At 35.6% G+C, this 24,836-nt stretch overlaps 2 protein-coding genes across 5 annotated transcripts in view; both read left to right on the plus strand.

Annotated features, from left to right (window-relative positions):
• The window catches only part of LOC113650988, a 142,917-nt gene that overhangs the window by 85,248 nt on the left and 32,833 nt on the right, over nt 1-24,836 (plus strand). The window lies entirely within an intron of this gene.
• On the plus strand, nt 441-18,844 carry LOC125145291 (myelin-oligodendrocyte glycoprotein-like). Its single transcript, XM_047816967.1, has 9 exons — nt 441-527; nt 3,554-3,898; nt 4,080-4,184; nt 4,283-4,381; nt 6,217-6,309; nt 7,173-7,247; nt 9,621-9,725; nt 12,453-12,554; nt 17,886-18,844. Exons 1-9 carry the CDS (start codon nt 470-472, stop codon nt 17,975-17,977), a joined length of 1,074 nt encoding a protein of 357 aa, XP_047672923.1. The 5' UTR covers nt 441-469; the 3' UTR covers nt 17,978-18,844.

Genomic DNA, 24,836 nt, shown 5'->3' on the forward strand with positions numbered 1-24,836 from the left:
AGCATGCAATTTTAAATAGTTAAATATCCTTGTGGAGAAATATAAATAACCTTCTTCTTAGGAAAAACGAAGGAAAAAACTTTGAAGGACCGTTTAGGTATCTACAACTTTCGCCTGATCAAAAACAATATAGTCTATTACATATTTTTTTTAAAATCCGTGTTGCAGAGATTCATTTAAATTTCAGTGAATCGAATTAAACTGATGATTCACTAATTTAATATTAATAAATTGTATATTGTACACGACAGAGCTTTAATATTTATGCAACCTCATGTTAAGAGCAGAACTCAGCTGAACACAGTTTGATAAGGATTTAAATATGATAGAAAATTTAGTCTGTTTATAAAATAAAATTTTAAAAGATTATTAACACAACACATATTTGTACAATGTGCTCAGGTGTTATTGGAGGGTGTGGTTGTGGGGTGAGGGGGTTGTGTGTGTTTGTGTTGTTTTCTTCACAGAAATGGGGACTGTTCTGAAAATGTACTTTTTTTTCTTGCTGATAGTTTTCATCTGTGACGGTAATGTAAAGTATTATTCTGCTTATTAGTGCTCTGTGAATCCACTTTTAGTTATACAAAGCTGAAATGCAGTGTAAGATTTTATCTGTGTGAAGATGTTTTTTTTTTTACTCATAGTAGTTTGTCTTGAGAACTGCATTTCAACCTGAACCAGGAAACAGAAATATATAAATACATAATATTACATTTACATACATAAATACACTCATTTTATGGTATATAAATACTTATATAAATACATTTCTATCATGTATTAACACTTATATAAATATAGTTTTTGATATAAAATACATTAGTAATCGGTAAATCACTAAATCTAACAGAAGTGTGTATTGTGTCATTTGTTAAAAATAAAACTTGAGGGTTTGATTCATGCATTTGCAGGAAGTGATAATGTGCTTCCTTGCAGGCATCAAAAATTATGGAAATTACTTTATTAATTTATATTTATAAACTAGATACAGTCATGGACAAATTTGCAAAGTCATTGAATAGTCATGGTTATTAGTATATCAAAACGGAGGAGGATTTTCTGATGACAGATTTGCAGTAGAATAGAGTTTTTAAGATATTTTTACAATGGAGAAAAATGTTTGTGCAAGAAATTACAGTTTTAATTTTCATTACTGTAAATATCACCAAGTATCAGTGATTAATTTGAGGGAAAATCACTGCTCAGTAATTTGTTGACTGGAACGACAGGGATCAGTGATTGCTTGTTGTCTTACACCCTGTTTGTGATCGGAGTGAACCTGCCCTCTCAGCTTGTGTAGTTAGCAGCTGTTATGTGAACAGTCTCTACCATCTTCTCAACATCACTAGATTTGTCATGAGTTTTCTTTTCTTCATTCTGACTCTTTTACAGACTTAACCAGGGCAAACACCAAGAACAGAATTAAAATCAGAAAACTAATACAGAGGATCAATAATAATAATAATAATAATAATAATAATAATAATTACAATAATAATTTTAATTCTTAATTCTTATTATAGTTATTGGTAGTTATTTTATTGTTTCTTATAATGAATACAGGGGTTTAATACCATTAGGATTCTAACGCAAGGAAAACTAAAGCAAATATTTGCACAGCAGTCATGAAAGTCTACAGTGGTTTTGGTTCAACAAGTCAAGTCAAGTCAAGTCAAGTCAAGTCAAGAAGCTTTTATTGTCATTTCAACCATATATAACTGTTACATTACACAGTGAAATGAGACAACGTTTCTCCAGGATCATGGTGCTACATAACACAGAGACAGGGCTAAGGACTTAGTAAGTAGTGTGAATCTGATTATATCTGATGTATCTGAATTTCATTAAAAAAAATCCTACTGATCCACATCTGGTGTCAGGTTACAGTTCTGATCATAAGACTCTTGTGAACATTGTGAAATGCCAATCTGAGCAGCAAAAAGCCATTAGAGAAACACTTTTGTTTTTATTTGATTTTTGCTTTAAAGTAGGCTTGGACAATACAAAACACTTATTGTTGTAGCCGTGATTTAAAATTGTATGTCACAGAAAGTGTCTGTGATTGACAGAGAAAACATTCCATTAACCACACGACACATTACAGTGAAGTTTGATCCTTATAATTATGCACAGATATAAATCACTTCTTAGTCTTCTTAGGAAACACGTCAGTCTTCTTAGGAAACACGAAGAAAAAAAAAACATTGAAGGACTGTTCAGGTATCTACAACTTTCGCCTGATCAAAAGACTGTAGTCTGTTTTATATTTGTAAAAAAGCAGTTTTTCAGAGATTAATTTAAATTTCACTGAATCATTTTAAACCGATGATTCACTAATTTAATATTAATATTAAATTATTTCATCATATTAAAGTCCCCTCAACATAAACTTTTTTAAATTATAATTATAATTATAATAATTTTAATTTCATTCTAATTTGTAATAACCTCAAATTGTATATTTTACACAGCAAAGCTTCAATAGACATGCGACCTGATTCTAAAAGCAGAACTCATCTGAACACAACTTCAAATGATTTAAAGATGATAGAAAATGTAGTCAGTTTACAAAATAAAATTGTAAAAGATTATTAACACAACAAATATTTGTTGTGACTGCGTTGATAATTGACTTTTATTTGTTGCTGTTAGTTTTTATCTGAGAGAGTAATGTGAACTACTATTCTGCTTTTTGGTGTTCTGTGAATTCACTTTTAGTTATACGAAGCTGAAATGCAATGTAAATGCAGTGATGTTTTATCCCTGATTCAACTCATCATAGTCACCTGGAAAACTGCAGATCAACCTGAACCAGGAGGAGAAAATATATATTTGTATATTATATAATTACATTTGTAATCAATAAATCCATTTCATGTTTATTGTGGCATTTGTGGTTCATGCATTTGCAGGAAGTGATAATGCTCTTCCTCTGTAGATACGGTACAAGGATCAAAAAGTTTCTAGATTAATAATTCAGCACCTCCAGTCCTCCAGTCAGTGGGATGAACTCTGCCCAGGAGCCAAAACCTCGGCTTTAAAAGGTTTCATTAAGGTTTCTGTGGTCCATCCCAGTGCATCACACGAACATATACTGTACTCATTCACAACTGGGGCAATTTAGAGTAAATTGTCTATTGAGATATTCTTACCTGCAGAACCAGAAGTACAGGGAGCTTGTTCGGAATTAAACCTGATCTGACTCCACCTACAAGCCAAACCCTAAACCTATCAAATTACCATAATTCTTAACTTTAAGCTTTAAACAAGAAATGCTGTACAACACAGAATAATAAAGATATTTATCCAACCTGAGGCACACTGAGTTACCTCCTACACCTGGACTTTGGTTTATCTTAGCCAAGGTAACATAAGGCGGATCAGATTGGACGCCACCCTTTGAACTTTTGTTTCTAAACAGAGTAAAGGAAACTGATATTGCCTACATGAAGGCAACCCACACAACTGTGGGAAGAATATTGAGACATGCTGACCTGAACAGCATTTAACACATTAGGTCGACATCTTTTAACAGTGTTTGTATTCACTTTAGGGTTCAAAGTCCACGGCCCACCTGGTCCTCTCATTGTTCAGCTGGGAGACTCAGTGATGCTGCCCTGCTTTGTGGAAACTCCTCTTCCATTGGAAGATCTTGAAGTGGATTGGAAAAGAAAAGACAGTGAAATTATTGTGCACTGGTGGCAGAATGGAGAGAGTCAACCAAAGTCTCAGAACCAGCGTTATCATGAAAGAGCTCATTTCTTCACAGAGGAGATCGCTCATGGAAACTTCTCCCTCCTGCTTACAGATGTGACCAGTAAAGATGCAGGAGTTTATAAGTGTGCTGTTTACACAAAGCTGGATTCTGGAGAAACTCTGATTGAAATAAAGGAGATTGGTGGGTAAACATTTTCACCTAATTCATATTATATTCTGTAAAAATACTTCATTTTTAAAGTGTGGTCAGTGTTATTATTTTTATGTCTAATTAAATTAACAGGGCTAACATCATGTGGTGTGCATTACTCTAAAGAAAGCAAAATTGGCCATTTAATAACTCTGGTGTCTCTGTCATGCAGGTCTTTCCTTTCTGCATATTGCAATTTTAATTTTGTGTATTCTTGGAGTTGTAATCGGATCACTTATACTAGGCTCTCTATCTTACACATCTTATAAAAAGGAAGGTAAGTCTGGTCTTTATTTTAATACTTCAGAAGTTTGGTAAGTTTACATTTGAACTCAAAGTAAATTTAATACAAATGTTTTGTTTATTTGTTTGTAGAGGACAGCAGCAGAAGAGCCCTAGCTATACAGTGTGCACATGTCCTTTGTCCTAACATTACTATGTCCATTGTCTTCATCCTCTGGGGTTTCACTGATGGTAATTATTGTTTCTTACTGTTTACAATTGTATCAGGATAAACTTCATAATCACACATGTGAAAGCCAAAAATAAGACAAGTACACACAAGTTGTTCTTTGTACCACATCTAGGAATGTGTGAGAGATTAGATCTACAACCTCCCACAGGCTTGCACAATCTTTATCTTTATAACAATTGACCATGGGTGACCAAGTTATTACTAGCATGTCTGACCATCTCATTGTACCACCCTCCTTAGGCAGACTGAGGAAGAAGTGATCTTTTCTAGACTGTCTAGGTCAGGGGTCTTAATCCCGTGGCCCATGGGCGAATTGCGGCCCACGTGATGATAGTTTGTGGCCCCCGTCTTAATATGAAAGTTTAATGTTAGTGCGGCCCGCAAGTTTGATATGTATGGCACTTTACATTGTTGAATGTGGAGCTGAACGAACCTACCAATCACGGTGGGGGTATATGGCTCTCGGGTGCGGCCAGGTTTGATGCAAGCTGAGAAACATTTCTCAATGAGTGAATGTTACAGCAGCGTTGCCATGTAGTGTTTACTTCTGTGTCTGGCTGCCTTGTTTCTATTGTGCACACGCGAACATTCGTCCCAGCGTGCTGCATTCACAACACTTCAAAAAAAAGTTTTTTAAGTTGCTGCCCAGCGAAACATTATACGTATATATACGTATATAAACGTAATATATATTATACAGACATGCCAATGGCACTTCTAGAGTTAATATGAGGTCTCGCTCTCTGACACAATAAATTCAAAGTGACGTGCAGGCGCCGGGATTTTTCAAAGCTTGCAGTGAAGTGAAAGGTTGGTGATGAGCACAGACAATTTCAGTAAAAGTGGGAAATGCAATATTTCTTTGTTGAGCACAGGGGCACCCCGACGTGTCTTATTTGCACAGAGAAAGTTGCGGTGCACAAGGAATACAATTTAAAACGTTTTTACACAACTAGACATACTGAGGAATATGCATAATACCAGGGAGATGAAAGAGCCAACTGGGTTGCCAATCTTAAAACATGTCTACTGATGCAACAAGATTTCTTCAAGAAAGCAACCAAAGAGAATAATGCAGCAGTCGAAGCTAGCTACGTGGTTAGTGAGATGATTGCTAATGCAGGAAAGCCATTCACAGAAGGTTAAAGGTTAAAGAACTGTTAAGACAGATATTTCAATCTGAATGCAGCAGATATAGAAGACTGAAGAAACCACATATAGTCGCTGACTAGAGAAATCTAATTATTATTATTATTATTATTATTTTCATTATTATTATTATTTTATTTATTTGTTACTGGTTGATTTATTTATTTTCTTATTAATTCTTAATTTGTTTATTTATATTTTCATCTTATTTTGTGTTAAAAAAAATAAAGAGATTTGAGAAGATTGGTATTTTTTTAACAAAGATTTTTTTGTGGAAAACCTAATGCGGCCCAGGACTCCAGGTAAATTGAGTTTGAGACCGGTGGTCTAGGTGTGGTCTTGAGAAGAAACCTCTGCCAGTCAATCCTGGCTGGTGTAATGGAAAATTGCTACTGAGGGACAATGCAAACACACCTTACTCATGCCACCTGAGATCTGGGGTTACAGTTGTAAACTAAAGATATTTAACCCCTTGTAAATTCAGTTGTGCCATGAAGGTTTAAAATACTAAATATTAAAGGACATTTTATAGCTGAAATATGTCACGATCAATTGACCGTTATAATAATTCTAGGTTTTTTGGTACAGTTCTAGATTAAAGAGATACTATTATGACTATAACTCACTGGGTTGTTGGTCTAACAATTTTCTTATTGGCTGAAAAATGTATTTATTTTTCCTCCAGGGTATTTTACTGAAGCAGCAACTTGTTCAGCACTTAATTTTGCACGGATCCTTTTCCTACTTTGGATTGCTCTCGATTTGAAAACATTTCCAGGTATGATTTGATTATCACTGGTCCTGTGAGAACTTTACAGTCATTGTTTTATTACAAAAAGTCCAGTTTTAAATTCTCACTGCTGGGTCATGTGGCCCATAATCCAGTTTATACATGATTACAAACCCATGCCAGAATAATGCAGCGCCCCATCCTGTGTGTGTCAGAGGTAGGAGTTAATGCAGTTGACACAATATTATTTTTTCTTTTAATTATTTTAATCTTTTAACAAATAGTTTGATTTTCTTTAAGAAAACTGTATAATGTTAGATAACAGACCAGGAAACAAATATTTTTTTAAGTCGCCACCATTACAATTAATTATAAAGTTTTAGATTTGACTTTTTTGATGCTGTGCAGTGGAAAATTTTCAATACATCTTTTATATATATTTTTAATAACGACTTACATGAGCAAGGAAGTCAAACATACAGTATGTTGAAATATTTTATTTTACATTATCACTTACTGAGACAGACGTGAATGAGCGAATATGTTGAGTTCAGAGAAGGATTACTGAAGTGAGATGAGGAATATTCATACAGCATTGTGTAATAGTCTTAGGTACAAGAGTCTCAGAAGGAGGCACAAGCACCTCTATGTCTTGGTGGCGAAGGCATAAAAATTTTTTTTTATTTTTCACACCTTACCTGTATCTCTCCTAGATTTTCTCCCACAGTTTGAATACCACCTTTTGTTCACCTGTTGCTTTCTGCTACCTTCAACAACACCTTCACCAGTTCATCAGTACTTTTGATTATTTAGGCGTTTTGGATCTAGGAATTAGTAAAAATGTGGACTCTATGCAAGACTAAAGAAACACTTGCCTAATCACTACATGCTGTGTATTTGTTATATTGCAGATTTTCCCAAACGATTAATTACCAACTTGGCAATTCTACTACAGTACACTGTGATAACTGTTGCTGCTTATTCTTGTGAGTATACATGAAACCATCACACTGTTACTATCTGCAAGATCTTATTACATACATGTAATATGTGTAAAGTTAGGAAAGAACCAATTAAGGAATACAAAAATTTTAAAATCATGTGTTTCTATGGGACAATGGTCTGAGTATCTGCATACAGAATGTTACATAATTGATCATACAGTGTTATGTTTCATGGTCCCACAAATCAGGAGCTCAGTTGCAGTAAGTCAGATGTAGACAAAGGTATTGGGCTGATCCAGGAGATGAAGTCCTGAACTCCTCTCTCGTGAAGACCGTTTAGTTACTCTACTCTTACTAAATACCTTGTTGAGTTCTGCACATTTGGGGAATCATCACTTCAGCAGGGGAATCAGTGGTGAAAATTACTTTGTACGTCCACTGGCCACATGGCAAAACACATCACCATGGAGTTTTTAACTTTAGAGTGTTCCGTCACTGTAACACATACATATAGCTGGTTCAGAGGAAGCAGGATATGGTGCATAAATGTAGAAATGACATTACTAACCAGCTAATTATAAAACTATAAGCAATCTACAGTCACATCCTCAAGGGTTCAGCAGAAGCAGCTTGGGATCTGACCTCACAACCTCACAGTCAGGATGTCAGTGTCTTATCCACTGACCTGCCACTGCACCATAATGTTAGATAACACGTCACTACACTACACAGCGGTGCCACAATCCAGCTTCCATATGTCAGAACTTTGTGAGTGTATCTTTACCCTCTCCTTGTATGTTTGCCTAAGCAATTTGTGTAATTTGTTTAATTGTGAGATTTTTCTTCCGGATTACTTGAGAAACAGTTTATGCAACTAAGAACAAATTATGTGCAAACTTACAGAAGGAGAAGGCAAAGATTTGTTTCACTTCTACATAAGATTTCTATTTGATTATTATCTACCATCTGTTATTATTTATATTTTTATATCTATCTAGATGAAATAGATACAAAACCCAATAGTTCAGAAAGTTATCCAGTTTCAGTTAAACGCTAAAATGAGGTACCAAAGTATCAGGAAACTGCACAGTAAATGTTGCAACAAATTACATTTTGTGACATAAAAACAAACAAACAAACAAATCATGAAAGTGTTTTGAATCCAATGTATTGTTCTCATTACAGAATCACACAATTCTAACTTTTCTTGTTTACATTTTTATTTAAATGACATTTCCTACATTATGTGAATACAATAGTACGAGTGCTGTACATTTTAACTGAAACTAAAAAAGCTCCATCTTACACTGTTCAGAAATAGAAGCAGATCTGTAACATCACATGAGTCCATTGGAACATTGATTAAAGGACACTGTACATGTACACTACCGGTCAAAAGTTATAAAACACCCACATTTTTCCAGTTTTTAATACAATTTCAGCAGTTCAAGTCCAGTGAAGAACCTGAAAGTTTTAGTATGAGTATGTGTCCAGAAAACTATTCCAAAAATCAGCATTAAATCCTTCCCAAGCCAGAAACCCTGGGTGAATGCTGATGTCAGGGCCACACACTGGTGACACAGAGACACAGGAAGTCCAGGTCTGACCTACAGAAGGTCATCATGTCTGCAAAGAAGAGTTAGAGAGACAAGATCATGGCAAACTCTCAAGGATCTGACCTCAAGCATGTGAGGAAAGGTTGGAAAAATCTGTGACATGGGGACGTCTACCTGAAGAATTGGGGATAACATCACCATCCTTGCAGTGAAACGTTCAACAGACCTTAACAACTGAACGCTGTTTTAATGGCTCAGTCTGGTCAACTTAAGAAAAGCACCAGGTTGTGATGTTCGTTCTCATATCCTCAAAAACAATCTTAAAGAAGACCACCATCGTTCCTGTCCCTAAGAAGTCTGCAGTCAGCTGTCTGAATTATTACTGATGCCCTGTGGTTCAGATTATTTCCACTGGTTATTTCTAATAGAAATAGAGAAGTCATGTACTTGTGTACATCCTGTAAATGATGCTACAATTATATACAAAGAAAATTAGCATGACACTAATGACGTATATGACACTGTATTTTAATTCTGCTATATTATATTTGTGCTGTGACAATTCTGTCAGCTCTCCTCCAGTGCAGCTTTGAGTAAAACAAATCAGTACCTGAATGAATTTTTATGGCTGCTTGCTGCAGTTGATGTGATAAAGTCTACTGTATGAATGATCCCTAAATCTAGAATATATATTTTATACATTATTACATACATTATGTAATACATTACATACATTATTTGCCTCCTTTAGAAATATTTAATTCTGTATTTATTTTTTTTCCATTTGATGTTGATCCTAACAAAGCATGGTGTGCACTTGTGTAATATATACTAAAGTTTTTTTATTTTTATTGTCTAGCTATTTTTGTGGATATCTACTATAGATACAGCACTGAAATGAAAGTGGCTCTGATCATTGTGCTCCTTCTGCTACTTATTCCTCTTCTGGGTCTTATCGCTGTAGGTAGGTGTTTCAACCATTTATTATTTTATATTACACAGTGTGTGTATGTGTGTGTGTATAGACAGTTGATGTGGGTAAATGATATTGTTTACTTTAAATGTAAAATTACTTTTACGAAAATCTTTTTTTTCATATTAAATTATAGAATTGATACAAATGTACAGTACTACATTCAGTTCAGGCACTCATTGTTTAAAGTGTTTTAAGTTTAAAGATAATTGTCCATCTAGTTTACTATATAAGCATTACAGTGCCATTATAACACCCTGTGTAACATCTACAGTATAGTGAATATGAAGCACTTTGAGATTTTGTATCTCAGGTAACCTGTAAATAAATATAGGATGCAGAACATTCTCAGTTTATCGTAACTTTTCCTTTCTCTGGGCTTGTGAAGCATTGATTCTCCCTGCTTGTTATTTAACATAAAGAAGATGAATGATTACATGTCCAGAACCTAGAGTCTAATAGAAACAGGAATAAAAGCAGTGTGTATATTTTACTTGCAACAAAAAAAAACAGTCTATTTTCAAGCTCCAATCATTAAACAATAGATAACTTTAATTTTATATTATATACTTAAATTTAAAACTAAAGATAATAAAACTATAAATAACTCAGACTTTCATCACACACTAACTGACTCTGTTGTGTTCATCTGTACAGTAATGATCACACTCTTTGGTGTCACTCAGGTTTCTATAAAGCTGTGTTCAGATTATGTTATTATGAAATTGATATTGAATTGAATTTCCAGAATTTTAAGTTAAGAAGAATACAGTAATAGTAGTTCATTAGTCATATGCTTTGTCTTTGCCAAAATCTACAAACATTCTACAGTAATTTTGAAAAATTCCATCTGAATTCTGTATTTTCTGGATTAAGTATTAATTTCTGTGATGCCAAAATCTCAAAATCCTGTTGTGACCGGTATATAATCATATAAAGTGACTCCTCTACCTGTGCACGTGTAGAGCAGTTATAACAACATTTCATATTTGTAAAGATTTCTGTGGTATCTGTTGAACAGGTTAGGAACAGACTGCTGTTCAGCAAACTGCACACACAAAGTTCTCAGATCCTCAGATGAAGTTAGCTTTGTTAGGCTTTAGTCAAGTTCAGTTATTGGTTTTGGTCTGGTGATTAGTAAAAATTGCCCACAATCCACCAAGAAAACAAAAGAAAGTGAAGAAATATTTAGCAGTATCTGTTTGCTGACTCTGTGATTGTGGAATTTGGGAACATCAGCACAGCATTATGTGAGACAGAAGAAGGGGAAAGTGATTCCAGGCAGAAGCAGCACTGTCTTGGACACATATAAAACTTTATGTAGTGTTTGTGGACTTAGTCCTTAGTTCTGTGTCGTTTTAGGTAGCTCTGTGGTTTATGTAGCACCGGGGTCCTAGAGGAACGTTTTTTTCATTTCACTGTGTACTACACCATCTGTTTGAATTGACAATAACAGCTTCATGACACTTGACACTCTTAATACAAGAAACACCTACGATGCTGTCAGTCATTCAGAATTCAGATGTCTGTGTTACATTTATTTATTAATATTATCCCAAGACGTCATTCCGTGAGTTCATATCCTCAGAGTTTGTGAATGTGTTTACAGCCAGAACATAAGTGTGAAATGTTGTAGTTCCATCAGACAGTCAGATGGAGGCGCTGGACTTCACACTGAGTCTGAAGTCACACAAGACTCACTGAGACACAGCTCTGTGTTACAAGTCTGTAGTTTCAGCTGAAACAATATGAACTTTTCACTACATGGATTTAAATCCACACTTAGTGAGTGTGAAGACTGCAGCCTCATAATCTCACATCTTAACATCTAATACACTAAAATTAAACATTTCTACATACAGTAAATAATAGTGAATCTGTTCAGATTCAATTTCATTTAAATTTCTAAGGTCTTGTATCTAGAAAAACATGAAAAGGTGACAGATATAAGAGATGATTAATATTTAATGAGTCTATGGAGCAGCTGAACAATTTACTCTGTTTAATGTTTGAATGATACATTAAATAACAGAATAATATACAGTAGAGTTTAAATAATTAGGCACATTTAAAATAAAAAAAAGAAATTCTGTTTATAATTGTAAATGATTTTAAATCAGTGATTTTACAGATGTTTAAATAAGGTTCACCATTATTGAATAAGTTTCACCATCCCTGCTGACAACATCCTCTTTAATTTCTCACTTTATTTATTTCCTTTAAAAAATTAATTGGTTGCTCTAATTAATTGATTTTTAAAGTCTGTTATAACCTACAGCAGGTGATGAGGCTTAAACAGTGGGATTTGGAATGATCTATTTATTTATTTATAAGTATAATTGCACTTTTATCCTCTGTGTGAATCCCTGTTATTTTCTGTTTCTCAGTCCTACTGAATCAGGTGTTGTGTTGAGGACATTATATTTATGGTATTTTATTTATTTCATGTCTGTTCTATATGATTCTGTTCTATAATTATTCACATGTAAAGACATATTGCAGTTTGCTGTATATTAATACATCTCAGTTACACAGGACCTAAAACTGGAATAAGTTCCCTGGTGTATAAACTTTCCCTTTTGTTTTGGGTTTGTTTTCTAGCTGTAATAAAACATTTAAAGACCATTCATGTTTTTTTTTTTAATTAGTTTTCTTTTTAAACAGGTCTTGCACACCTCTGAAATAACCTTTTAATAATTATTTCTTTTCCCAATACAGTATGCTGTAAAAGGACTACAGTAATTAGTCCATACAGGATTTACAGGATTACAGAACTCAGTGATATTCTACGAATAAGTTTTTTTACACTGGGATTGCAAAGTAAGTGGCACTTTTTACAGGTAATGTTACACTTCTTATCATAAAGGTTATTTAATATTTATAAAACATTTAGAATCCATGCACAGAATTTAATGTAATTAATTTTACACACATTGTCATTAAACCGGGGTTAAAAAAACAGACCCAAATGCAGAATAGTTAAAAAAAAAAAAGAAGAAAGAAACACGGTTTATTAATAAAACAAACAAAACCAAACACAGACACAACCAAGACCAAACAAAACACAACCACAGACAGTGATTCTTCTTCTTCTTCTTTCGAGTTTAATGGCGGTTGGCAACTCATCTTATAGGTGCATTACTGCCACCTACTAGACTGGAGTGTGGGCACTAGAATGACATCAAAGGAGAGGGGGGGAGACAAGAAGGAAAAAAAAACTTAAATTCTTTCACTTAACCCAATATTTTTATAAAAACAAAATTAATAAACTGTGTATTCTAATAGACACTTTTCCTAATAAATGCTCGTGTCCATCCATGCATGCCTTTAACTCTGCCCTATCTTCTTCATATTTTTTACAGTCTAACAGTATATGCTTTACTGTCTCTTGTACATTACAATCAGTGCATGATCCAGTGGGATGTTTTCTTATTCTGTACAGTGTTGTATTTACACCAGTGTGACCCGTTCTAAGCCATGAGATTAGCATCTCTTCCCTTGGGCTTCTGCCCCTCCTCATGCTTGTGGCTACCTGATTTTGTGTACTGTATAAGTGACGTCCTGTATCCGCTGTGTTCCAATATTCCTGCCATATTTTAAGTGAGTGTTGCTTTATGATAGTTTTGACCTGTGTTCTACTTCTGCTTTGTAGAGTTTTTTGCTAGTATATCCACAATTTCATTTCCGCCCACCCCAACATGGGCAGGAACCCAAAGGAAGGAGACACCTATTCTTTTATTGTGAAGTGTGAGAAGCAAGTGGAGTATTTGATGGATGAGGTCTTGTCTACATGATGCTCTCCCAGACTTAATGCTTAATAATGCTGATAAACTGTCTGAGGCTATAATGACATCTGTGTTCGGATTATTTTCCTCCACCCACCCTAATGCCAGTAAAATTGCTACTAACTCCACAGTGTAGATTGACAGTGCTGCACCAGTTCGGCCTGATTCTGGCTGCTTTGATCCATCCGTAAATATGAATAGTTCCTCTTGATACTTCTTTACATAGTTTTGAACTATTATCCACTCTGGCATTTTTTGGGGGTTTTCTTTTAGTATTTGTTGTAAGTTTATATATACAGCTGGTTGTATAAATTTCCAGGGTGGTATCGTTGATATTGCCACAGTGGGTCTAATTTGCAGCTGATTGAGACCTGCACTTTGAGCCTTAGCATTCCCCACCCACCCGAAACTGTAAAAATTTCTTTTGCTATGCTCTGTGCAGTTTTGCAAGACAGTTTTTGCACCATATTGGGTCCACCATATTATGTCCTTGCAGATTAGTCCAATACGCCAACATGATCTTGACCCTCATAAATACGTAACGGCATATCTCCTGCCTCCACCTGTAATGCAGTTACTGGCGATGTTTTAAATGCCCTGGTACAAATCTGGAGCGCCTGTGCCTGCTCCACATCAAGCTTTTTAAGGTTAGATTCTGATACTGACATATATGCTAAGCAACCATAGTCAGACGCAGTTCTCATGAGAGCCTGATAAATGCTTATTAGTGATGCTCTACTCGCTCCCCAGTCTCGTGACTTACCTACATTTCCTCTTACCTGATCAAAAATGTCATTTATCATAATACTGAGTAGTATGGGGCTGCAGACACTACCTTGTGGGGTACCATTTTCCACAATATGCCTGCTTGCATACTCTGTACCAACCTTAACTTCTATTGTTCTGTACAGGAAGTCTAGTATCCAACCGAATAATTTACCTTTTATTCCTAATTTGTTAAGTTTGATAAGTAGTCCATCCTTCCACAGCATATCATATGCTTTTTCAATGAACACAGCAATTACACTTTCCTTATTAGTTTGTGCTTTCCTAACTTCTGCTTCTAAGCACAAAACAGAGTCCATTGTCCCCCTACCCTTACGAAATCCAGACTTCTACGCTGAAAAGAGACCCTTGCCTTCTATATAGTAACTTAACCTATCTGTTACCATCCTTTCTATGACCTTTCCTATTTGTGATGTTAATGCTATAGGTCTATAACTTGACGGGTCTACAGCATTCTTACCAGGTTTGAGTATTGGGACTATCACTGCCTGTTTCCATTCATTTGGGATTTTACCTGCATTCCATATCATGTTATTTAGCCTTAATACTACCTCCAATGTCAATGCTATATGCTGTGACATATACAGTAGCATCTTTCCCTGGTGTTGTCTGCCGTGCATTTAAGATAGCCCTTTTTAATTCAACATTGTAAAAGGCAAGTCCATATCTCCTCCTGATGCAGTTCTACTTTCTTTAATTCCAGGGTTTTCTAACAGTGTCTGATTCCTATTCTGCTTATCTATTGTTGATAAATTTCATTACTAACTGCATTCTTAAAATTACTACATAACATTGGCATGTCCACCTTTCTACTTAATCCACTCATTCTTCTGATTGTTCCCCGTATATCTGACAACTGAGTTTCACTTCCAATTATATTGCAATTCTGTCTCCAATACATGTGTTTGACTGATCTAATCGTTTTCCTAACTACTGCTTGTGCCCTTTTGTAGCCAATTAGAGTTTCTAGTGTGTGATCAGCTTTACGCTGTTTAAATGCTTTGTTTCTTTTTTAAACTGCTATTCTACAGCTCTCATCCCACCATGGCACGCTTTTTCCTTGCTTATTTCCTGTACTTTTAGGAATTGTTTCTTCTGCTGCTTGTATAATGGTTGCGACTACGACACTATTCATTTCCTCTACATCTGTAATATCTCTACTCAGTAGTTCCACACACTTAGACATACTAATTTCTTGAAATGTCTGCCAATCAGCTTTATCTAATTTCCACCTTGGTATTTTCGCTTCCCCATCCTGGTGTATCTCTATGCCAATCCTAGTTATTATTGGATAGTGATCACTACCCACTGTCGATCTACTCCTTACTTCCCATGCACTAATTCCTGCAATTCTAACTGATACTAGTGTTACTGTAGATCAATGGCACTTTCTGTATTACTTGAACTATTATACCGTGTGCCCTTTCCATCATTAATACACACCAGCTCCTTATCATCTATAAATTTCCCTATTGCTAATCCATTTATATCTGTGTTTTTACTTCCCCATAACGTACTGTGTGCATTAAAATCCCCACATACCACTATTTTGCCCTGCAATGATCCACAAACTAATTCCAACATATCAGAACTTAATCTATTGCAAGGGTTGTAAAAATTGACTATTTTTATGCTATTCCTTCCCCTGACCATACTTCAATTACAACAGATTCCTGTTCTTTCCCTTTACTAATAAGTTTACATCTTACCCCATTTTTAACAAAAGTTGCTACACCTCCACCTTTTCCTGTTTTTCTAGCTCTCCTAGTCGAATTATATCCATACAATACAAAGTCTAACTGTTTTAACCATGTTTCTTGCACACATATTACATGAGGTCTATCCGCTAAATCTGAGACAAAACTCTTTAATTCCTGTCCATTAGCTATAAGGCTACTAGAGTTCCATTGCAATATAGCTTATATCATAAAGCGCCACCAGCCCATGACTGCGAGTTTGCACTTTTTCCACTATCATTTCTTCAACTACTTCACAGCTAAGCCCTTTTATTCCTAGATATTTTTCCGCTGATTTAACTATTATTTTGACCTTCTCTGTCTTTCTGTCTGTTTGTGCTGAGCAGTTTATCACCTCAACCATAAACAACACAAGTTTCCCATAACTAACAAATCTTTCTTTTCCTCTATTTTTTAACATTTCTCACAAGACTTGCACCTCCATTGCTCCCTTGCTAGCTTCACATCCACGGTAGGCTGCACTGTGCTCCGCTCCACAGTTACAGCATTTCAATTTTACTCCTTCTCCACATTTCCCATACTCATGCTCGCCTGAACATCTACCACATCTTTGTTTACCCTTACAGACAGCTGCTACATGGCCATATCTTTGGCACTTAAAACATCTCAGTGGGGGAGGGATGTATGTTCTGACCTCGTAGCTCATGTAACCTCTGAATAACGTACTTGGAAGTCTTGCTTCATCAAACTTAATCATAACAATCAGGCTATCGCATTTCTCCCCATTTCTGGTTGTTTTAAGGTGTTTTAAACCTTAAAGCACTTTTGCCCCTGCTACATTGTCTTTAATTTGATCTTCTTTGATATTTACCGGTATTCCTGTGATAACTCCTCAAACCAACGAATTGTTTCAAGTCAATACACATTTTATTCTCTTGCCATCTATTGTACTCAGTTCTATGGCTTTCATTTGTTGTTTTTTTATTCCTACAGAAAATCTGCAGTGCTCCACTTCTTAATACTTTTGCATTTTTGACCTCACCTAGCAATTTGTTTATCGATTTTGTTACCAAATGACCTCACCAAATGACGACCCCTCCTGAGATAGTGTCATGATCACTTTATATTCTTCTTCTTGTGGTTTACTTACTATAGTCATACTTTGTTCACTATCTGTTTCATCTATATATTACAGTATATGTTGCCTTTTTTTTTCTATTTTCCAGATCGCATTACATTCCAAACACTCCTATCTCTCCCGGCTTCTTCTTCAAATCCCATCTCACTCCCAGTCTCCTCACTTCCTCACTTCCTTCCATCTCCTACCCAGTCACAGTCTAGCTGTTGCCAACCGCTGCATCCTCCGCCAAACAAACACTTGTCACACGCGCTTCTCTCTCGCACTCCCAAGCCACCCCTGTTCCCCTCAGTGGGGAAGACGTTAACGAGTGAAAATTCACAGACAATTATTCCGCGCTGCTAAAGACTAAATACTCAAGACAATTAGACACATAAGGGACAGGTGTTTAGAGGCAGGAAGGAACAGACGAGGGCAGACACGTGATCACAAAACGTAAACAAAAATACGTGGAAAAAGTCTGGGTCAGATCCTGACACACATTTAACTTTTTACATTAAAACTATTTCATTTTTAAACATATTCTCCACTTTTCTTGTCTCATTGCCAGACAAATCCTAAGATCAGTTTAATCCTGTAATATTTCAGTTTTAGTTGTGTATCTGATGCTGATGAAACATTTACATAGTTAAGATTATTTAAGCTTCATTTGCAATAATTAAAACAAATAATAATCACATTTTCAAACTGAACTTTCTCGAGCAAAACTCTGATATTTCTGTAATTAATATTCTCTGTTTTTCAGGAAGTGCAATTGGGGCATTATTTCCACTCTTCATTGTGGCTTTGTTTTATTTTCGTGAGTTTTTCACGTTTCTGAGTAAGTACATCATTTGATACTCTATTCTATCTTTTTTATCTTATTTATTATCTCCAGTCAGACATTACATACATTAAATTTGATGTAATATGAATTTATAACCATATGATTGTACTTTGAGTCCCCAGACTTTACATTAATTACAAATCACACACTTAGATACAGTTCACTGATCTTACAGTAAAACTTCATTCCTAAAACACAAACTCTGAAAAATGCAAACTTTGTGTGTTGTTCAGAAATACAATGAATTAAAATGTTAAACTGAAGGATTTGCTGAACTGAGAAGACAAAACCTTTGTTTATGGTGCTCTAAAAATTTCACTTTTGATTCTGTTAAAAAACATCATACAGAATTTTATACTGTGTTGATTTAGTTTTAATTAAATATCTTTAAAATATACTTAACTCAAAAATGTGGTGTAAAAATTCTCTCCTTTTTCTCTGTCTGAATAACTTTAATAATGTTATTGATGAACAATAGAGTGGTTGTTATTGTACATTCCATCAGATTTGAGTATTTTATTAACAGTTCAGTAGTTTAATAGCACTGCACTAACATTACATACAGAACAATACAGACATGTGCTTTTTCATTGTTTTCATGTATACTGATGATCAGCCATGAATTACGTTTCACACTCGTTACAGCTGATTTTTATTTGATGAAACACACAAAATGTCATTAAAGGTCAGGTGATTCATTTATTTGTTATTAATTGATTAACAATTTTATTAGCAGATAAAAATGTTATTAAACACAATCATAATGTAAATAATGTTGAGTGTTACATGCTGAGAGAGATAAAGAAAACAAATCAATCTAAAGAAGAGAACCAAAGTTAAAGCTGCTATAGAATGTTTTGCAAAGATTTTTTTTTAAATATTATTTTTTATTTGTAGGAAAATCCTCTAAAATACTGAAATGACAATCTTACAGATAGTTGAAGCTCAGCAGAGAGTGTGGGACGGACAGATTCAGGTTATTTTTGTCAGGGTGGGCCGGAAGGGAGGACTCAAATGCAGGACGTCGATGTAAATAATAAAAAGTCTTTAATGAGCTTGACAAAGTAATCAGGCAAGTCAGGTAAACACTCAGCGTAAAGACCAGTCTATAATCCAGTACAGAGGCAGGCAAAGAATACAGGGCAGGCAAAAACACGGTGAAAAAGCAGTCCAATAATCCGGTACACAGGCAGGTGTTGTGATACAGGGCAGGCAAAAGCACAGAAACCAGAAACAGATTCAAACCAGGCAGGCAGAACAGGAACAAGGTTGGATGAATCACAGTGCACAAGCTGAGAAGGCCATCTTACAAGGAACCATGTGAAAGCAGCGTCCTTATATAGTGTCTAACACCTAAAATGTTTATAAAAATAAAAATGCCGCCCAATAAGAGACACGGTGGGTGGTGACAGCTGGATTGTGAGTGGAGCGCTGATGGTAGGAATTAGTGTAGCTTCCGGAAGTGATCCGGAAATGGAGGATGAAATGGCTGATGAGGATAGTGGAGGCAATGCAAGTAATGAATGGAAATTGGTAGAAACTCAGAAAAGAAAGAAAAATTGGGGACAGTGAAAAGGGAAATCACCAGACAAGAAGGAGGAAAGAGGAGTATAAGGTATTGCTGAAGTTTGCTACTGAGTCTGTTAATGTCATAAACCCTTTGAAATTAACAAAAACAAAAATTAGGAACAATTGAAAGTATCAAGACATTGAGGGATGATGAATTGATATTGTTCTGTAAAGACGATAGATGGCCCTGGGAATAAAATCACTGATTGGACACAAAGTAATATGCTCAATCCCAGAAGAGAAGAATAGGGTTAGAGGTGTGATAACAGGGATCCCAACTGATGTTTCAGCTGAGAAAATCATAAGAAATATATCTGGGGCTGCAGTAAAGGATGTCAGGAGGCTCATTGCATTAGAAATAATGAAAAGACTGACAGACTCTCAGTAATGTTAAACTTTGATGAGAACAAATTGCCTGAGAGAGTATATTTAGGCTTTATGAGCTACAATGTCTGGCCATATGTTCCCCCGCCGCTAAGATGTTACAAATGCCAAAAATATGGCGCATTTTGTAAAGGAAAACAGAGATGTGTGCGGTGTGGTGGTGAGCATGAATACGGCAAATGTGGGCAAGGTATTAATCCAAGATGCTGTTATTGTGGAGGAGAGCACAGTGCAGGATACGGCGGTTGTTTAGTAAGAAAGAATGCAGTTAAAGTACAAAATGTCAGAGTGGCAGAAGGAATATCATATGCTGAGGCTATAAAGTAAGTAAAACAAGCACACAAAGTAATTGAAACAAGGACAACAGCACCACAACAAAAAACAGTGTCGAAAGAGCAAAGTAAAGAGAGTGAAGTAATTGATGATAAAGTATCATCTGTAGCATTCATAGCAGAAGTGTTAAATTGTTCCTCCCAAACTGAAAGCAGGACAGAGAGAATTAAAATCATTATTAGAGCTGCAGAAAAGTATTTGCAGTTAGAGGATGTTACAGTAGATATGATAAATGAAAGGCTTAAGACACAAACAGTAATCAGTCAGACAGAATACAGTCAGGCATGTGGTGGTACATAATGGTGTTAACAATAATGCAATGGAATGCAAGAAGTTTAATCCCAATTGTCAAGAATTCAAAACATTTATTACAAATTAAGGAAATAGTCCGGACATTATACGTGTTCAAGAAACATGACTAAAATCTCAATTAAATGTTTTAATTCCTGGATACATTACATCAGAAGAGACAGAAATAAAGGAACTGGTGGAGGGGTAGCAACATTTATTAAACAAGATATTGGGTATAGAAAAGTTGAGGTAAATGGGGAGCAAGAGGTTGTAGTGGTGGAAATATGGGAAGAGTCATTCTATAAAACGGGTGCCATTTCCACTTTGCAATTGTCCACATTTTCATTAAGAACAAACTTTTTTTTTTGTTACTTACAACTTTAAATATTATGTTAATCCTCCAAAAAAACATATTTTCCCAACTCAGGCACACTTAATAATATCAATTTTATTCTGGCAAGGGAGTCTTTTTTTTCCACCCCGTCACGGAAAATATGTATGCCATAAGAGTAGTAAAACAAGAAATATATTTTTAAAATCTAATGTTTTCCTAATAGTAAAATGTCCCTTTTTTGGAAACCATCAATAGAAAGTCTGTGATTTTAATAATTATTCTTGGTTTTTTAATGGCCTCATTGTTTGTACTTAAAAAACGAATACACTTAAAAAATACAAATAAAGTTACATTTGATTAGTCCACACAACAAGAACATCATTCAACATTAATTTATGTAAAATCTATTTTCTTTTACATACATTTTTAACAAATTGACCCCGTGACGGGGTGGTAACTGATGTCACGGAGTGTTTCACTGTGACAGGGTGCTATGGACAAAGTGTGTATCTCTATGGTATGCTTATTTTAAACTTATGTATAAAACTGGGGAGGGGAAACATTAACATTGGAAATTTAATGGAAAACTTTGTTCATGCTCTGAAAAACTAAAAAAAAAGGGCATCATTACAGTGACTGGGAGAGTCGCATCCACACATCCCTTTGTATTTCCATGTGGCGGGATGTCACAGGCTGTGGTGCTTGAATGATTTCGAGCACATCATTGAAGAGATACAGTACCACAGCAAGTCATCTTTTGGAGGCCAGAAGAACCTGTTGACCTGTTGATGATCCCAGGATAAAGCTCATTGTCATATTTAAGCATGCACCACTTCCCAATGAGATCTCCACTTTCCCAAGCAATTGCTTCTGTTGGCACCTTTTGGGCTGTCATGTTAAAATGATGTGTTGTGAAGCATTGACATCTCAGGTGCTTTTGCGTGGAGCACATTGTGGATGGCACTGGTGGAATCTTGCCTGGGCATCTTTTCCATTGCCTGCTTAACAGCTTCAGAGATACATAAAACATCTTAACAGTGGTAGATGTTTCAGTTAGGGCCTTATATAGCTCATGGGCATCGGGTTATGTCATGGCTGTTGGTCACCACCTTGTCCGCTGTTCTTTTCAAGGTTCCCCCAACACCGTTCTGGGGCCCCCTTGCCATGGCATTGCATCAAAAAAGTTCCACGTTCCACTGTTTTAGACCTCGTCTTGCAAGCTCTGTGCTGAAAAGGAAGAAATTTTCCTTTCTGGTTTGTATTGGGTTACAATGTCCATCACTCAGAAAGTGTAGAACCGATACATCTGGGTATGTGGCTTGCAGATAATCAGCACCGGTGTTTCATGTGTTCCCATATAGCTGGGGGCTTTTTGTGTTTGGAGGGTGACACTGTGCTAAAACATATGGGCTCTTTTTCACCACTTATGTACAAAACACCAGTGTGCGAGTAGCTTGTTGGTGCACGGAGCCAAGTGGACAGCTGGATCTCTGAGCTGTATTTGCATGTGTAGTTTTCAGAGAAGTCAATGTGGATCACTGCCTCCTCTTTGACAAGTTCTTCTTCAACTCTCTGCAAGTAGGAGTATTGTTGATTTATGTTGAATGTGTGTCTTTTGAATTTATGGAGAAGAGTGTGGAATAACTCCCACAAGATTGTCTTGTGTCCCCTCCATTGTTGTCTTCAATGTGATCTTGACAGAGGTTGGACCCTCCCTCGCATCTTCCCTTGCTTTCTCTGCTGTGGCCCATTGAGTGAATGCAACCTTTATCAGAATCCTTCATTTCACACATCTTCACATTCAAATGGGAAGCAGAAACCACCCCGTCACATCCTTACCACCACGGCACAATAAAACATGTGACGGGGTGGTAAATATCATCCCAAAATGGCCGCATGTCTCCCATGTGGTCAAGTTCCTCACCTAGCATACCTGCATTCTATCTGAAATATAATTTTATTTGCATTAATAATCTTAAAAAATATATAAAAATTAGTTTTTCCCTCTCTATCTTGCGTGACGGGTGGTTGGTTTGAGCTTGACGGAAGCTGCCTAACATGAAAAATCAACATATAAAGAATGTAGAGGAATGTCAGTACTTGTCTGTTTTTGTTCTTGGCGGCAACAAGGCTCCAAGATGTCACTTCCGCTTTGTGATGTCATTTAAAGCAACAGTACATTATTTATTGATAAAACAAGTTAGTGTGATGGGGTGGTAAATCAAATTGAAGGACGCACACAAATCATAAAATATTTACAAAAAAATAAGGTTTATTTTGAATAAAATATATCTTATGTGAAAAGGGACACAAATATAATTCTGAAAATAATATCTCTTTTTAAAAATACATAACTTATTTGGTGATATTTTGGATACAAATGTCATGTTGGTCAACATGGACATGTGAAAATGGCTAAGTACTAATGCAAAATTATTAAAAATAGTATGTTATTCTTTAAGAATAGTGTTTATATTATATATCATGCTAACAAGAACACTTCAATAAATAACTTTAAGGTTTGTAAGCACATTTTGGGACATTTTTGTGCCCTATGCATCTCATCAAATGTTGCGGACCCAAATAGCACCCGTTTCGTAGAATGACTCGGAAGGTGTACACAGTATAAGAATAATTAACTTGTACAATCCATGTGACAGGTTAAGCAAGGATAATCTAGAACTTTTGGAGGGAAAGAAAGTTATAAAGTGGTATGGTGATTTTAATGCACACAGCACACATTATGGGGGAGTACAACACAGATAGTATGGATTGATTGTGGAAGACATGCTAGATTGGGGAGGATTAGTGTGCATCAATGGTGGAAGCTATACAAGAGTGGATTTGTCCACAACAGGAAAAATATCAATATTTAGACTTAACCTAGTCTCTGAATGTTTGCTAGAAAATGTGATTGGAAAGTATTAAATCAAAGTACAGTGTGTAGTGATCATTTCCCCTATCAGCAGTACATCAGTTAGATATAGCACAAACTTGTGGTGGAAAGAATGCCAAGTTGGAAATTTAAATCAGCCAATCTGGGACAAATTTAAAGAGTTATGTCATAACAGAATGCTTTAGAAAATTAGTAAGTCTATGGAAGATGTAGAGGATTTAATTATAAGATATGTGAAGTTCTCAAAGTACTGCTATAGGAAGTAAATAGGTAAAAGGAAGGGCTGGTATCAGGAAGAAAGTCGTCCCATGGTGGAATGCGGAGTGTAGTGAGGCAATTAGTAAAAGGAATAAAGCATTAAGAGACTTAGAAAATCATTCAATTATAATGAATTTATTCGGATAAGTGGTAGAAAATGAGTGAGTGAGTGAGTGAATGAATTTATTAATTATAAAAAAAAACACAGGGCATAGTGAGGAGAGTAATATGGACATCTAAGAGAAAGTGTTGGAGGGATTTTTGCAACAATATTGGGGAAGATATTGAAATGAATGAAGTTTGCAGTATGATAAGGAAAATGGGAGGAAAGCAAAGAAATAGCAGCATTCCTGTATCAGTATATAATGATAAACTAGTCATATCAGACAGCGAAAAAGCGGAGGTACTAGCAGAAACATTTACCTAAGTGCACAGTAGTTCAAATTTTTCAGATGAAATGAGGAGGTATAGGGAACATATCCTGAAGAAGTACCCTCAACTATTGGAAGAAAAAGGACCATCTGGATGTACTTTAGGTTCAGAGTTTACTCTATATGAGCTGAAGAAAGTGCTTGCAGGGGTTAAACAGTCTTTACCAGGAAGAGATAATATTTGTTATGAGATGATAAAACATCTATCAGAGACATCATTAAGTATAATCTTAAGTCTTTTTAATAAGGTGTGGGAGTCAGGGAAGTTACCAGCTGACTGGAAGCATGGTGTTATAGTACTAATAGCAAAGCCAGGCAAGGAGCATACACAACCAAATAATTACAGACCCACTGCATTAACTTCAAACCTTTGC

Source organism: Tachysurus fulvidraco, chromosome 8, assembly GCF_022655615.1.
Source record: "Tachysurus fulvidraco isolate hzauxx_2018 chromosome 8, HZAU_PFXX_2.0, whole genome shotgun sequence".
Taxonomy (NCBI): domain Eukaryota; kingdom Metazoa; phylum Chordata; class Actinopteri; order Siluriformes; family Bagridae; genus Tachysurus; species Tachysurus fulvidraco.

What these genes read in the sequence shown, in the direction of transcription:
- LOC125145291 (XM_047816967.1), top strand. Translation starts at nt 470, where the DNA reads ATGGGGACTGTTCTGAAAATGTACTTTTTTTTCTTGCTGATAGTTTTC. An exon ending in GATAGTTTTCATCTGTGACG is followed by an intron (nt 528 to 3,553) that starts GTAATGTAAAGT and finishes TATTCACTTTAG; the next exon opens with GGTTCAAAGTCCACGGCCCA. An exon ending in TTTTACACTGGGATTGCAAA is followed by an intron (nt 12,555 to 17,885) that starts GTAAGTGGCACT and finishes TCTGTTTTTCAG; the next exon opens with GAAGTGCAATTGGGGCATTA.